The sequence below is a fragment of the Ictalurus furcatus genome, chromosome 12 (genome assembly GCF_023375685.1).
Source record: "Ictalurus furcatus strain D&B chromosome 12, Billie_1.0, whole genome shotgun sequence".
NCBI lineage: Eukaryota > Metazoa > Chordata > Actinopteri > Siluriformes > Ictaluridae > Ictalurus > Ictalurus furcatus.
Window position 1 is genome coordinate 22,768,772 of NC_071266.1, and position 14,253 is coordinate 22,783,024.

At 43.4% G+C, this 14,253-nt stretch overlaps 2 protein-coding genes across 6 annotated transcripts in view; one reads left to right on the forward strand and one right to left on the reverse strand.

The window, feature by feature from the left end:
* On the forward strand, window positions 1–11,214 carry si:ch211-152p11.4 (regulator of G-protein signaling 3). The gene is made up of 6 exons (XM_053638067.1): window positions 1–1,245; window positions 1,832–2,379; window positions 3,809–3,867; window positions 4,154–4,278; window positions 7,667–7,833; window positions 9,679–11,214. Exons 2-6 carry the CDS (start codon window positions 1,855–1,857, stop codon window positions 9,847–9,849), a joined length of 1,047 nt encoding a protein of 348 aa, XP_053494042.1. The 5' UTR covers window positions 1–1,245; window positions 1,832–1,854; the 3' UTR covers window positions 9,850–11,214.
* atat1 (alpha tubulin acetyltransferase 1) overlaps window positions 10,968–14,253 on the reverse strand; it is an 18,124-nt gene continuing 14,838 nt past the window's right edge. Inside the window, exons 10-12 of one of the 5 annotated variants that reach the window (XM_053638063.1) lie at window positions 11,931–12,019; window positions 11,688–11,769; window positions 10,968–11,531 (exon numbers count right to left, since the gene is read on the reverse strand). In XM_053638063.1, coding sequence (XP_053494038.1) covers window positions 11,306–11,531; window positions 11,688–11,769; window positions 11,931–12,019 — 397 coding nt within the window. In that variant the 3' untranslated portion in view covers window positions 10,968–11,305. Of the gene's footprint in view, window positions 11,770–11,930; window positions 12,020–14,253 lie in introns of all 5 variants that reach the window. The other 4 variants (XR_008387267.1, XM_053638064.1, XM_053638065.1 and 1 more) reach the window with 4 other exon arrangements.

Sequence of the window (14,253 nt, forward strand, 5' to 3'; positions counted from 1 at the left end):
AAAAGCGAGATTAACCAGTATTTCAGACATCTCAAATGTGGAAATGAGTCAAATTGACCCATAACATATTAGGATTGTTAAAATGTGTTGTGACACAGAGTTGGGGGTTCGATTTCCGCCGCTGTCCTGTGTGTGCGGAGTTTGTGTGTTCTCCCCGTGCTGCGGGGGTTTCCTCCGGGTACTCCAGTTTCCTCCCCCAGTCCAAAGACATGCACGGTAGGCTGTTGGCATGTCCAAATTGTCCGTAGTGTACGAATGGGTGTATGGACGTGTATGTGATTGTGTCCTGCGCTGGATTGGCACCCTGTCCAGAGTGTCCCCCAATTGTACCCCATGCTCCCTGGGATAGGCTCCACGTTCCCCACGACCCTGTAGGATAAGTGCTATAGAAAATGGATGTATGTATTTGATTAGTAATACATTTTTTAAAAAGGGCGTGTCAGTGACGTAGTTCTCAAAGTGTCAATCAAAGGGAAAGTCCAGTTGATTGGTGATCAATCTAGTAGATTTTTTAAGTCTTTTTTTTATTATTTTTTTTTAACTAAACATGGATTCGTTTAAGTTTTCCTTTTGGAGAACTAATTTTTTTTTTTTTTTTTTTTTTAAAAAGGTTAAATAAGAGCTAGATAAAATATAAAAATAAATAAATAGATAAAATATCCTACTAAGCAGCATGACGTGTAACCCAGTCCAATGTTCGTGTGTATGAATGAAAAAGAAAAAGAAAGTATCCTCTGCGACAGTTGCACGATTGCATCAGGACGGATTTTGTGTATTGTACACTTCAATAACAGGCCTGAAATGTGGAAGAACTCGTCCTCAGGTTGCCATGATAAACCGTCACCATTCCTCCATGTCGCTAAGGAAGTATGAGAAGTATGAAAGAAAAAAAAAAAAAAAAACACAAGTCGCTCGCGCCTGGAACGCAGGCAGGTTGGGACAGGACTCTGCAGTGGGCGTGGCCTAGAGCCAAGAGGGCGTGGCTGTTTGTATTCACGAGAAACAGTACACAGAGAAAAGCTCGCAGCTCCAGGTAAGCTGGTACAGGGTCACCTGTTAGTCTGTCGCTTTGAACAGCAGGATTGCGTATGCGAACTTTTAAAACTCAGTATCCTTTGAAACTGATTGAGGAAGTTGAGAAAGATTGTGTGAGAAAGTGTGTGTGAGAGTGTGAGTGAGAGAAAAGCGTCCAGCACTTAAGGAGGGACCTTACCATGTGGAGAAGAAGCCTGGAGTCACCTTAAGGTATTGTTCATAAACAGCATATAATTCTCACTAATAGATGAACGTTAGAATAGCTCTTGTGATATATATATTTTTTAGTTGTATAAGTTTGTAAGAAAGAATATAAGAAGAAGAAGAAAAACCCCTTGAGCTTTAACTTCACTGAAATGCTGAGTATTAACTGGGATATGAACTGTTTGTGTTGTGAAATCCAGCAGCTACATTCTGGTCCACGATTAAAAACAATGTAAACACTTGCTTGTTGAATGTGTAATGCTGCCTGTCAGCTCAGAAGTGTGTAAATGTTTCAGACATAAACATAAACTTCATTATCATAAACTACATTATCCAAAGCCAGTCTATCAAGTAGGTGTTCTGTCACAAAAAAAAAAAAAAAAAAAGTTTGTACTGCTGATATTTAAAGTAATTCCCTTTTGAGCCTTGGGCTCATTTTCCTAGATTTATAAATTGACTACAAGGAACCTACTTCAGTAAAAAAAATCCCTCAGTACTTGAAAAGACCTGAGCTCAATTTATCATGAGTCCTTACCTAAGTTTTCGCAGAGCTGTGGTAATTCTTTAAAACTCGTCATTTTTTTTTTCTCAGTCTCTCTCACAGAATAAGTAGCCATGCGTCGATTCAGTTCAGAAGGATCCCTCCTGGACATGGACAGCTTTCCCTGGAAGAGCGCACCTCAGAAGGATGCCCGCTGTGATGAAGAAGAAGAACCTATAAGAAGAAGCATGTATAAGACCCCGCTGTGCCAGGATGACCGAGTGGATCACGGAGCGGCGTCTCTGCCCACCACGCCGACCGCTTTGCAAGACCCCAAGAGCAGATCGGCGAAGGATCACGCCAAGGAAATGAGCTATAGTATTGAAGATCTTAGAGACCTAGACATACCGTCTGGCCTGCTCAAGGTCACCAATCTCAACGAAAGCTTCAAAGCGTACAGTGACAGTCAGCTGGCGCCGCACTCCACCAGCAGCGATGAGAGCGTAGAGAAGGACGACGTTCTGTCCCCGTGTTCGCCGTCTACGTCCACGTTCAACTCCTTCTGCTGTAACTCAGGCTTGGGGACGCACCAGAATCCGCACCATGTCCGGTCCAAGCTGTCGTCTGCCAAATTACATCTGAAGAGTCTGTTTTGGCAGGTAAGAGGGGAATTGAACTCTCGTTTTTTCAAGCCTCGGTATATATATAAGAGGTGTTTACCAACGTCATGTCATATTACCAATAGAGATCTTTAACGAAAAAGCCAGAAGTGATGGTGGAAAGGAAAAAACTTCCTAAGACAACATGAGGAACAAACCTTGAGAGGACTCAAAAGGGAATCCATGCACATAAGTGACGCTGCATAGTGGGATTATAAATCATTTTACAGTCTACAGGTGTAGAAAAGTAAAGACACACAGTGCTAAGTGTGTTTGAAAGGATGTTCAGTAGGGATACATTGTGAACAAGAGTCCTGGGACGTTCACAGGACAGTCTTTATGATTGCAGCAGCTTCTTAGGTACTGAGATTATTCCCTGAAGGAAAGGTGAGACGGAGTTTGAGAAGTGCAAATCTTTCGGGAATCCGTTTAGGATATTTTCTCTGTCCGGAGAGGTATCGATCGATATCTTATCGTTTGCGACATACCGGTAGAAATTCTCCCCACAATAAGAATTTGCCTTGCCGCGATAATGACGATAAAGCCGAGCCGATGACGTATTTCTGTGCGCAACGGTCTTCGACCCATTCGCAGCTCACGTGCAGAGCGAAAACAAGTATAGCAGGAAGGTGGACGTGAAGCTGAGGAGGAGTTTATCGCTAAATGAGATGCTACCTCTACAATCTGGAACTGGTTTGGTTACAGAAAATCAGTTTTATTGTTACATCAATGTTTGTGTCTCTGAGGCTCTCAAGATCACAGCTATCACTTATCGCCAAAAACAGCGGTGCACGGTACTATATTTACATCGTCACTGATATCGTTATCGCAATAAATACCAGAAACTTATATCGCGATATAGTTTTAAGTCCATATCGCCAATCCGTACGGGTTAGTCGTTTGAAACGGCTTGAAACAAGTGTAAACGTTATAAATCTGGCTCAGGTGTTTGTCGACTTCTCAGTCTCGAGTGGATTGCACTTGCATCGACCGTTTAGCCGTTCTCTTCTGGCATTCTGCTTGCTTAGACATTCGTTCAAATCGAAAGCTGTGTCTTAAGGGCACTCGTACACAATGTGCCATCACTTCATTCATTCAGTTGGCAGACATAGCGCTGACAGCTGGAGCATGATTGTTTTAACGAAAGACCAAATCAAACCTAGAGCAAACGATTCAAAGGCCATTTTGAGGAGCCTTCATTTCCTTCTAATGCACTTTAATGCTTTTCCTGTTCTCATGTCCTACTTTCTCCATGACGTTAATGAAGCTCAAGTGTTGCGTAATCGCTTCTTGAATCTGGTCCCCTGTGGGAGGGGAGGGTGGGGGTGTGTGTGTGTGTGTGTGTGTGTGTGTGTAAGAGAACTGAAGAAATTTGACCTGATTTGCTTTTGTTTGAAAAAAAATCACTTCCTCCTTTGTCTTTCTCTAGAGCCCACACACTTCCAATCCCAGTCTCAGAGGCCCGGAGCCCAGAGAGCAGGAAAGCAGGTAGGATCGGTTTGAGATCACAAATCACCAAAGGGTTATGACAATAGGATTAGTCATGTTCTTTGTGAGAGGTGAAATTGCACTATCTGCTTATATGTGGGTGTGGACGTTGGCTCGGATCAATTGAAACTGAGACTCACGACTCTAGATTTCTATCTAGTTCGTGTCTTAGTCAGTTTTGTCCTTTGACCCCTTATCTTGGTTTCCTTTTTTAGCTTCATCCTCATTTGTCCTTATTAACCTTGCCAAGTAATTCCTCATCACCCTGTTTCTCACTTATGCTTAGTGCCAAACAGCGGCGATCCCGCTTCACAAAGCAGTGGAGTCAGGTGGGTCACGCGAAGACCCGGCTCAGCAGGGCGGAGATGGAGAAATGGGGCGAGTCGCTCGACGTCATTTTCAACAGCAGAGGTGAACAAGCAACAGTATTTTTTTTTTTTTTTTTTTTTTTTTTTTTTCTAGAATTAAGTTTGTTTCCAGCTAATTAAAAGGTATCTGTGTTGCCTCCAGGGTATTGGTGAAACTTTTGTATGGGGGTTAGAATTGTTTCATAATTCCAAATAAACAGATTACGATCCACAAAGAAATGTCGTGAGAGTTACACTAATTAAATTGAAAAAAATTCATAAATGCATTGAATGAGATCCGCAAATATATGGTAATAGATTCACAAAAAGAAATGAAATCCGAATGAAGACTCCGTTTGCGTGCCCTGATTGTAAAACAAAACATGATTGGTTGGAGCGAGAGTGTGCTACAATTGGTCAGTGCAGTGTGGCGGTTATCCGATTGGCTCGAGTAGACGGTGGGCGGAGTCCAACTATTTGTGGATTTGTGTGCGCTCTTGATGCTAGAAATGTTTCAAAATCCACAAAAAGAGTCGCGTTTGGGACATAAAAACTTATTTGTGTTTAAAAAAAAAATCAATCTTATTTATTCGTCAATTTAATTTATTTTTGTGAAACTACTAACGTATATATTTGCGGATCTCGTCCAGTGAATTTGTTGAATTTTTGTAAGTCTCACTACATTTCTTGGTGGATCGTCATCTATTTATTTTGGAATTATGTAACCGTTCCCATACTTTTGTGGTCTGCTCTGATCTGTTGATGGCATCAGAGACGAGCTTACCCTTTCTGCTCGTATGACTGGTTATGCTTGGAAACAGATCAAGTAGGACAGCCTTTAAACGCCTGCAGGGCTTCATCGGAGGACTATTGTTTTTGAGTGAAAATGGATTTGGCAACCATGCTACTCGTTTTAGGACTTTAATCTGTTACAGAATCACTCTGTTCTCACTAGCTTCAATTCATCGTGGCATTGATTCATGTTGACATGATTGCGTCACACAATTGCTGCAGATTTGTCGGCGTCTCCAGTTCTGCAACATGCCAATGGTGCGCTGTTGGGTTCAGAGCCGGTGACTGGGGAAGCCGTTATAAACCCTGAACCCATTGTCATGTTCGTGGAACCACTTTTGAGCTGGCTTTGTGACACGGTGCGTTAAATCATTCAAGTATACTTACGCTGGAAGTAGCTATTAGAAGATGGGTAAATTGTTGCTGTGAAGGAATGCACGTAGTCAGCAGCAATACTCTGATACTCAGCTGTGGCATTCAAACAATGCTCGAGTGTTCTTAAGAGGCCTAATGTGTGCCAAGAAAACATTTCCCACCCCGTAACACCTCCACTGTTGACACAAGGCAGGTTGGCTCCATGGATTCATGCTGTTGATGCCATATTCTGACCTCTTATCATCTGCATGTCACAGCAGAAATCGGTTCATAGCAGATTTACATTTTTTCCGAACTTCAGCTGTCCAGTTTAGGTGACCCTGTGCCCACTGTCTCCTCCTGTTCCTGTTCTTGAATGACAGGAGTGGAACCTGATGCGGTCTGCTGCTGTTGTAGCACATCCGCCTCGAGGTTCGACATGTTGAGCTTTCTGACATGCTTTTCTGTGTACCGTGGATGTAAAGAGTGGTCATCCGAGTTACCGTAGCCTTCCTGTCCGCTTGAACCAGTCACGCCGTGAAAATCCCAGAAGATCTGCAGTTTCTGAAATGTTTTTCTGCTCGTTCTGATGTTTGCCGTGATCATTAACCGAAGCTCTCGACCTGTATCTCCTGCCACATGATTGGCTGATTGGATGATCATATGAATGTCCGGGTGTTTCCTTCAAATATTGTGCAAACCGAAGGCTATGAAAAAGGTATTAAATGTGTCCGTGGGACACACGTCTGGAGCACATTACACATCACACGCATCTGACACAGCGTCTGACACGACGAGCCACGTTAATACACTCACGAGTTTGTTTGAACCGCATAATATAAAACATTCGGATCGCGCACTTTTTCCCCCGCACCAGCTCAGTCTGTGAGCGCCGCTGTTTTTCAGACGTGTTTTTTTTCACAGAAATGCGTTTTTCACCGTCGACGGGGGGGCGGGTATACACAGTGACGTCACAGACCCGACTAATCCATAATGAAATTCGTTGTCGGTTATTTTAATTATCGATTAGTTGTTGCAGCCCTAATATTGTGTCTATTTACTAGAGCTACAACGGTTTCTGTTCCTGGACTGTCCACCTACAGAGCACATTGGATCCATGCGTACGTTATTTTATATCCCTTCTCGTTTTTAAGTTAAGGTTTAGATGAAACGCCTTCAATGCAAGTGACCAGTCAGTGTATCATACAGCACACACACACACACACACTTATTTTATGTGTCATAAAATATGTGAAACACTTCTATGTCGTAAGCTCTGCATTGGCAATATCCTACTCCCACTTCCGTTCTCCACCCGCGGCTTCTTTTCAGTGAGAAAATGTAGTGTTTTTTGAGGCCGAAGCCCCCGACCTGGACGAGCTCACGGATACCGTCGCATCACACATCGGTTTCTGCGAAGATATGCGCAGTCCTACTAGGACGTATTTAACGTTTAACAGCGACAAACCGTGGTTTGCGGCAACGCTCGGGAAGGGAGGATGCTTCCGGGGTGGGAATAAAGGTTCGTGCGGTCAGGTCAGGAACACGCTGAATAAGGAAATCAGAGAGGCTAAAAGGAGATACTCTGAGAAATGGAAAATAGGTTTCATTCATTTTCATAAGAGTCATTCAGGTTCCTGGGCACTACCATCTCACAGGGCCTGGAGTCAATGCAGAAGACCCACATTGACTCCATTGTGAAAAAGGCCCAGAAGAACTTGTACTTCCTTCGCCAGTTGAGGAAGTTCGACCTGGCTGTCCATCTCATGAGTAGTTAAATTGCCCCACTGAGCAATAATTATGTGCAATACACAGTTTAGTCTTTTTATATTTATCCAACACATCCAACTTCCTCTGCCATTACATTACATTCCCTTGCACTGTATATAACTGATTTATAATCGATTTGCACTACGTACGTGTATATATATACTCTATTTCTATTAAAAAAAAATTCTTTGTCTCTGTCTTGTTGCTGTTTTGCACTGTTGTGCACTGGAAGCTCCTGTCACCAAGACAAATTCCTTGTATGTGTAAACATTCTTGGCAATAAAGCTGATCGTGATTCTGAATCTGCGAGGACAAACGGTGTGCCGGTTGTAAATGGAAAAGGAAAAGAATTCGACAAAGTTAAAATGTTGCATGTTTGCTTTGCTGCATTTTTAAAACGTGTGTGTACACTGTGTGAACGTTCCATCTGTGTGTCCTCTCTTCTGCCCCCCCCCCCTCCCCCCCCTCCTCTGAGACTGTGATGGCAGACAGCAGCATTAACCCCTTCTCCCTTTCTCTGGTTCGTTCTCTCACAGTGGCCGTGTCTGTGTTCGGTGCATTCCTCCGCTCGGAGTTCAGTGAGGAGAACCTGCAGTTCTACATGGCATGCGAGCAGTACAGACAGTCGTCCAACACCTTCAGCCTGGGCCGACGCGCCAAGGAGATCAGTGCCACCTACATTCAGCCTGGTGCACCTCGTGAGGTCGGTCTGCACGATGATAACCAGTTATAAGATGTACTATAACACTCGGCGCGCGACATGGTTCTTGCGGACACGTCGGAAAATCACAACCACTGCCGTTATCCATTCGGAAGGCCATCGCTTACTAACCGTGTGGCTAGTTAAAATTAGGAAAATAATCAACGACAGGGTGAACCCGAAAAGGTTTTACTACTGGAGACTCCTTCCAATAACGCTCAATAACATTTCCTTCACATCTCCACCTGTGTGGCGTGTCCCTCATACAGGTCCCTGTGTTACTATAGAAACGCTAAGGTATTAGAACGAGAGCCGTTATAGAAAATGAATCGAATCTTTTATGTATTATATATCTTTATAATTGTAAGTTAAGAAACTTCTTAATTATATTTAAAGACTAATTACATACATTTTGTGTGTGTGTGTATATATATATATATATATATATATATATATATATATATATATATATATATATTCCTAAATATAGCCTTACACCGGCTTACATAGTTTTTAGACTCTTCTTAATCTGGTGGCTTTTTGCTCCCCCAATCCCCCCCCCCCCCCCCCCCCCCCCGCAGCTGAGTCTGTTTTACAAACATTGTGTCTTTTTGTCACGCACAGTGGATAATACAGGGCTACTCACATGAGAGAGGGGGTGTGTTCGCTACACACTGTAGACTTAACATAAACAGAGACATGATTTAGCAAAAGTTCACTCAACAGTGGCTGGAGAAGAGCAAATCCTCTTCCTGATTAAGACCAGTGCCCACTTTTTTATTTATTATTATTATTACACCCCCCCAATTGTTCTCCCCAGTTTGTTCACCTGCCAGTTTCCACCCCCCGGGGAGGGCGAAAGCTAACACATGCTTCCTGAAAGACTTGAGAAGCCAGCCTAATGCATCTTTTCAATCTGCTGCTCATCTTGAACACACACTGAGGAAATCGCTATCCGCCCCCATACGCATACACGAGCTCACAGACAGCCGTAATCAGCTAGTGTCGCTGTGATTGACATGGGATGCCATGGGACTACTGGCTACGCGTGGCTGCGTCGTCATCGGGATTCGAACTCTGATCTCCGCATGATAGTTCTGTTGCAAACTAAACTAAACCCAATAGCAAACGGATCCCAAGTGCCAGCTTTCTCTCCGATTCAGTTTCTGCAAACGGACTAATAGGTGTGAAAGCGACATCAGACTCCAGGTTCAAGCATAACCCTTCAGATCAGAATATCTTCAAGGCAATGAAAAATATCAACTAAAGCTCTGGAAATCAATATTCAGTCCCTCCAGGACTTCGCGATTTTACGATCGCAGAACTGAATGCGAAATCGAGGAAACCCCGCAATATTCGGGGGAGCTTGCAATTTTTCAGATTTTTTGGGCTCCAGTGGCAACCTGTGAAGCTCTGGTGAACTCCATGCCCAATAGGGTTAAGGCAGTGCTGGAAAATAACGGTGGCCACACACAATATTGACACTTTGGGCCCAATTTGGACATTTTCACTTAGGGGTGTACTCACTTTTCTTGCCAGCGGTTTAGACATTAACGGCTGTGTGTTGAGTTATTTTGAGGGGACAGCAAAGTTACACTGTTACACAAGCTGTACACTCACTACTTTACATTGTAGCAGTGTCATTTCTTCAGTGTTGTCACATGAAAAGATATAATCAAATATTTACACAAATGTGAGGGGTGTACTCACTTTTGTGAGATATTGTATATGTGTGTGTGTGTGTATATATATTATATAATAGCTGTGAAGCAGTACCCACTGCTCCCATGACTATATTATGCGAGTGTATATTTGTTTTCCTAACTCTTGTCATGTCATTCCTTTCAGGTAAATCTGGACAGCAAGACTCGAGATTTGACGCTGCAGCTACTGAAAGCTCCCTCTCACAACTCCCTGTGCCATGCTCAGAAACGCATCCGTGGCCTACTGGAATTTGACAGTTACCCTCGCTTCCTGCAGTCGAACATCTACCTCACACTCCTACAGGACGCTCACTAAGAACGCCCGGGGTCAGGGAGGCACCTAGAGGGCATTTGATAAACCGACGCACACAGGGATGCCTGAAAAGGCAGGCACGGGCGGTGCCGATCGTGCTGAACTCCTAGCTTGAACATAATCAAGGATTAATAACGATAGAATAAGCAAACCTTACTAACTTCTTTCCTGCTCTCAAGTTAATATATTGTTGGAAATAGTGTAGCGGTTTAAATTAATGGGGGGGGGGTGAATCTCTGACGTCTTCTTTACACTGTAGTACATTGTTCTCCAACTCACCCAGCAGTCTTAGTCTAGCGAAAGTGCACACTAACTTGTAATCATTACCTAAGACGTTAGCTCCCGTCATGCTTCAGTGAGCAAGAGCAGAACGGCGTGCTTACAGAAAGCGTCAGGCGAGATTGGCCTCTCAAAGGGTCACAGTCCAGGAATATATTGACATTTTCCCAGGAATTCCTTCCTACCTGATTTAACTAGTGTGTGTGTGTGTGTGTGTGTGTTTGGCAGAAGACCAGTGGTGGTTGTAAAGTGATCCAAGGTGCCAGGATTGTGTATAGAATTCCTCATTGTTGTTTATGTCTCTATCAGTTTAGAAATAAATCATATTTTATATAGTATCTGATCCCTAAACATAAGTCACAGCATTTTTTTAAAATTTTTTTTATTGTTTCTGATCCTGCTGCATTAGTCACGAGATATGTTTTTGTTTGTTTTGGTGGGCCTCCGTCGTAACAAGAGCGCCGCTGTCCTGTTTCATGTCCTCGTCTCCATTAGCGTCTCACGCGGAACACAAAACAATCGCTGCAAGTGAGCGTTAAAGAACGAGTTCGAGAGGCTTTCGAAGTTTTCCAAGAGCTGGAAATGTTATCGTGTTCGCTGCGTGAGGTGAGATCCCACCCCGACATGCTGCGTAGTCTTTTCGGCGTTAAACGTCGAGCTTTAACGAGCCGTGAGAGCTTGCATTTTCTCGAGTGTAGAACGTGATGTTATTTTTAGGATGTTTCAAGGGAGAACGGGGGAAATGTTTGACGTCCTACGAAAGCATAGCATGTTGATATGATTGTGTCGCATTTTTGTGTGAATTTAGGGTCATGGTGGTACAAAGAATAAAGTTGCTCCAGTCGATCCACTTGCGTTTTAGTTTATTTTGAAATACAAAAATCCCTGACTTCACATAATACTGCTTAAATAATTACAAAATCGAGGCATTTACTGCACCGCTACAAATATTTGTAAACCTCTAGCTGCCATGATTTGAGTTGCTTAATCTCGTGTGCTTTTATGGCTTAAATATGTGTGTGTATATATTACATGTCCGGTTCTAGCTTTCTACAGGAAGCTCTTCTTTCTTATCGCTGTATTTGTTTTGCTCCCATCCCATCCCCCCCCCCCCATCCTGATGTCCTCGAGTTCCCTTCTTCTCTCTGAAGTCCGTCCAGCTTTTCTTTTCGTGCTCACATCACCACGGCCTCGTGCTGCGCAATTCGTGTTTCTGTCTGACCCACTGGGCCGTGCAGCTCTTTTCGCCAACCGTCCACGACCTGCCATCTCTCTCCGTCTCCTCCTCGCGCCTCGGCTTCCTCGCCGCCCTGCTCGCGCCGTTTAAAGCCGAACGCTCGGCGGCCTGCTGCCCGGGAACGGCCGGGAGAGGTGGCAGAAACGCGGACGAGCCCTGGAGGTGTGTGCTAAGGAGAGAGAGACAAGAAATGAACAGATCGGAGGAATGCAGATGGAGTCCTGGAGACGGCTAGCGAGGGGAAAAAGACATGTCCGAGATATCTCCCGCTATTTCTCCAATCTGTCACTGATCTGTAACTGATGTCTAAAACTCTCACGCCAACCTTTCTGCAGTGTTTGTGTGTCCCAGTGCGTCAGCCTGTCCCCCTGCGTCACACACTCTCTCACTGAGCACTGGCTTCAACCCTGAGGAAGCACACACATACACACAACAACTGCTAACAAGTAAACACCTAGGAAATGGAGTGCTCTGTGGAACACTCTGTATCTTCCCACACACACACACACACACACACACACACACACGGCACACTGCCAGTTCACTTGTAGCTCAAAAGGCGCGTTACCTGGCAGCTGTTCCGCTGTTAAGAGCCCGAGGCTTCTGCTGTTCACATGGCGACTGTAGAGGTTGTTTCTGGCAACCAAACCCTGAGAGCTAAAGGTGATGATGGGAAAGTGGACACACACACACACACACACACACGGAGTAGGAGAGGAGGGGATGGAGGAATGTGGGGGGGGTCATGCCAATAAAAGAAATGATGACAGGACAAAAGGGAAAAAATAAAAATGAAAGGAACATAATTAGAAAACTCAAACTTATATACTTCATGAACATAACATTAAGGGAACAAAATAATAAGGAATGCAATGACTGTAATGTTCTGCTTAACTTTAACATCCCACGTAATGTACATTTCAGTGTTTAGATTCTAGACACACACACACACCGACTCGCACTTCAGTTCGTGGACGTGAAGAAATCATTTTTAAAAAACCGGCCATTTTTGTTGAACTGTTTTTATTGGAGAACAAAGTGGTAGGAGAGACGTCGCCACAGGATCTGGACAGATTTACTAGACATCGACCTCAGTCTCGGGGGGGGGGGGGATTTTACACTTCTGTAATTACTAACAGGTTTGCTCGGCGATGACGCAAAAACGGAGGATATTTCAAAAACCTATCTACGCCGAGTTACAAAGTCACTTCCTTTTCTGGTGCGTCGCCGTATTATGAAAAAGAAAAAAAAACCCAATGTTCGTATTTCCACATCCTTAAAAAACAATTTCAGCAATTTCCACATCCTTAAATTAGCCAAACCCTAAAACCAAACACCAAATCGCTAAAACGTAGCCATCTCCTGCGAGTTTGGAAAAGTTCTGCGTTAAAAGTTTGAAGGTCAACGGAAGCCGAGCTGAGATCTATTTAGAGAACTGTAGAGATATGAGGCAAAAAGAATGTAGCGTGGTGTAAGATGGAAATCGAGGGCGTTGGAGATGAAAAGGTGGGGTTGTGTGCCGCGGGGACGGGGCGAGGTCGGAGGAGGGAATCATGCACGGAATGAGAATGTCACAGCAAGGACGAAAGTGGAACAGAAAAAGAGAGAGAGGAAGAGAGAGGGAGGAAGAAAAGCTGTTTAGAAAGCAAGTAGAAAATGATTCGCTGGAAGAGCCAAGAAGTGCTGTAAGTAATGAAACACTAATGAGAGGAAATTCCAGCTGCTGTTGACAGAATCAGTCACGGGCTGCGTTCCAGCGCCGACTTAACCGCACCGCTCACCGTCTTGAGGACGATCCGAATATTTAAACAGCTCAGTGGAAGTTTGTTAAGTGACCTTTAAATGAGGGATGAGTCAACATGACTGTAAACTTAAGGAGCAGGGACTTTGTACTCTCAAGTCATTTCCTTTTCATTTTGGTTTGCTGTGCTTCTGCTTAGTTTTATGTAGCCAACTACTCATATATATATATATATATATATATATATATAAACACACTACCAGTCAAAGGTTTAGACACACTCATTCTTTATTATTTTTTCTCTCCACATTTTATAATAATAAAGTCATCAAAACTCTGGAGTAACACAAAGGGAACTATGGGAATTATGTTGTGATTAAAAAATAAATAAATAAATGAATCAAAGTAATTTAGTATTTTATCATCTTCAAAGTCGACGCCCTTTTCGCCTAGAATTTTCCAGAAATGTATTCTTGGCGTTTTCTTGAGGAATTTCCCTGAGATGCTTTTTAAACAGTATTAAAGGAGTTCACACCGACGCCGGACTCTCATCGGCTGCTTTTCGGAAATATTTCCCTCCGAGTCGTCCGTTTAAATAAAGATTTTTTTCATAAATAAAATGTTAGTTTTCTAATGAAAGAAACGAATACGTCGGCACGATATATATTTTTTGTCTACGACACCGACTTCACACATTTAATCACACACCTTCAGATCAAAAGGCTTTTAAGATCATGAGAAACGTTTCAGTCGGGTGTCCACAAACTTTTGACCGGTAGCCGCTCATATCGCGAATCTGATTGGTCAGAGGTTGGTGATTATTTTTTAGAACAGCGGCTCTGATGGTAGTTCCCGGTACAAGTCACAGGTTTATATTATATCAATGTGCTTGCACTAATACATTATCGTTTCTATAGTTACAACTTCTAATAAACAGAATAAGGAGAGGATTGTTTAATGTTAGCGGAAGGAGTCTCCGGTGTCAGTCATTAAGTTTTCCTCCACAGGAAAGTCTTCAGGGCTTTGCTCTTTCCGGTTTCTCTGTAAAATTGTAAGCTGCATTTTTCAAGCGAGTAAAAAGAGAGGCTGGTGAGGGAAAGACTGTTTATAGCTGCTATAACATAAGTGATAACAGGGCTTAACTTGTCTT

What these genes read in the sequence shown, in the direction of transcription:
- si:ch211-152p11.4 (XM_053638067.1), top strand. Translation starts at nt 1,855, where the DNA reads ATGCGTCGATTCAGTTCAGAAGGATCCCTCCTGGACATGGACAGCTTT. An exon ending in CCCAGAGAGCAGGAAAGCAG is followed by an intron (nt 3,868 to 4,153) that starts GTAGGATCGGTT and finishes ACTTATGCTTAG; the next exon opens with TGCCAAACAGCGGCGATCCC. An exon ending in AGCCTGGTGCACCTCGTGAG is followed by an intron (nt 7,834 to 9,678) that starts GTCGGTCTGCAC and finishes CATTCCTTTCAG; the next exon opens with GTAAATCTGGACAGCAAGAC.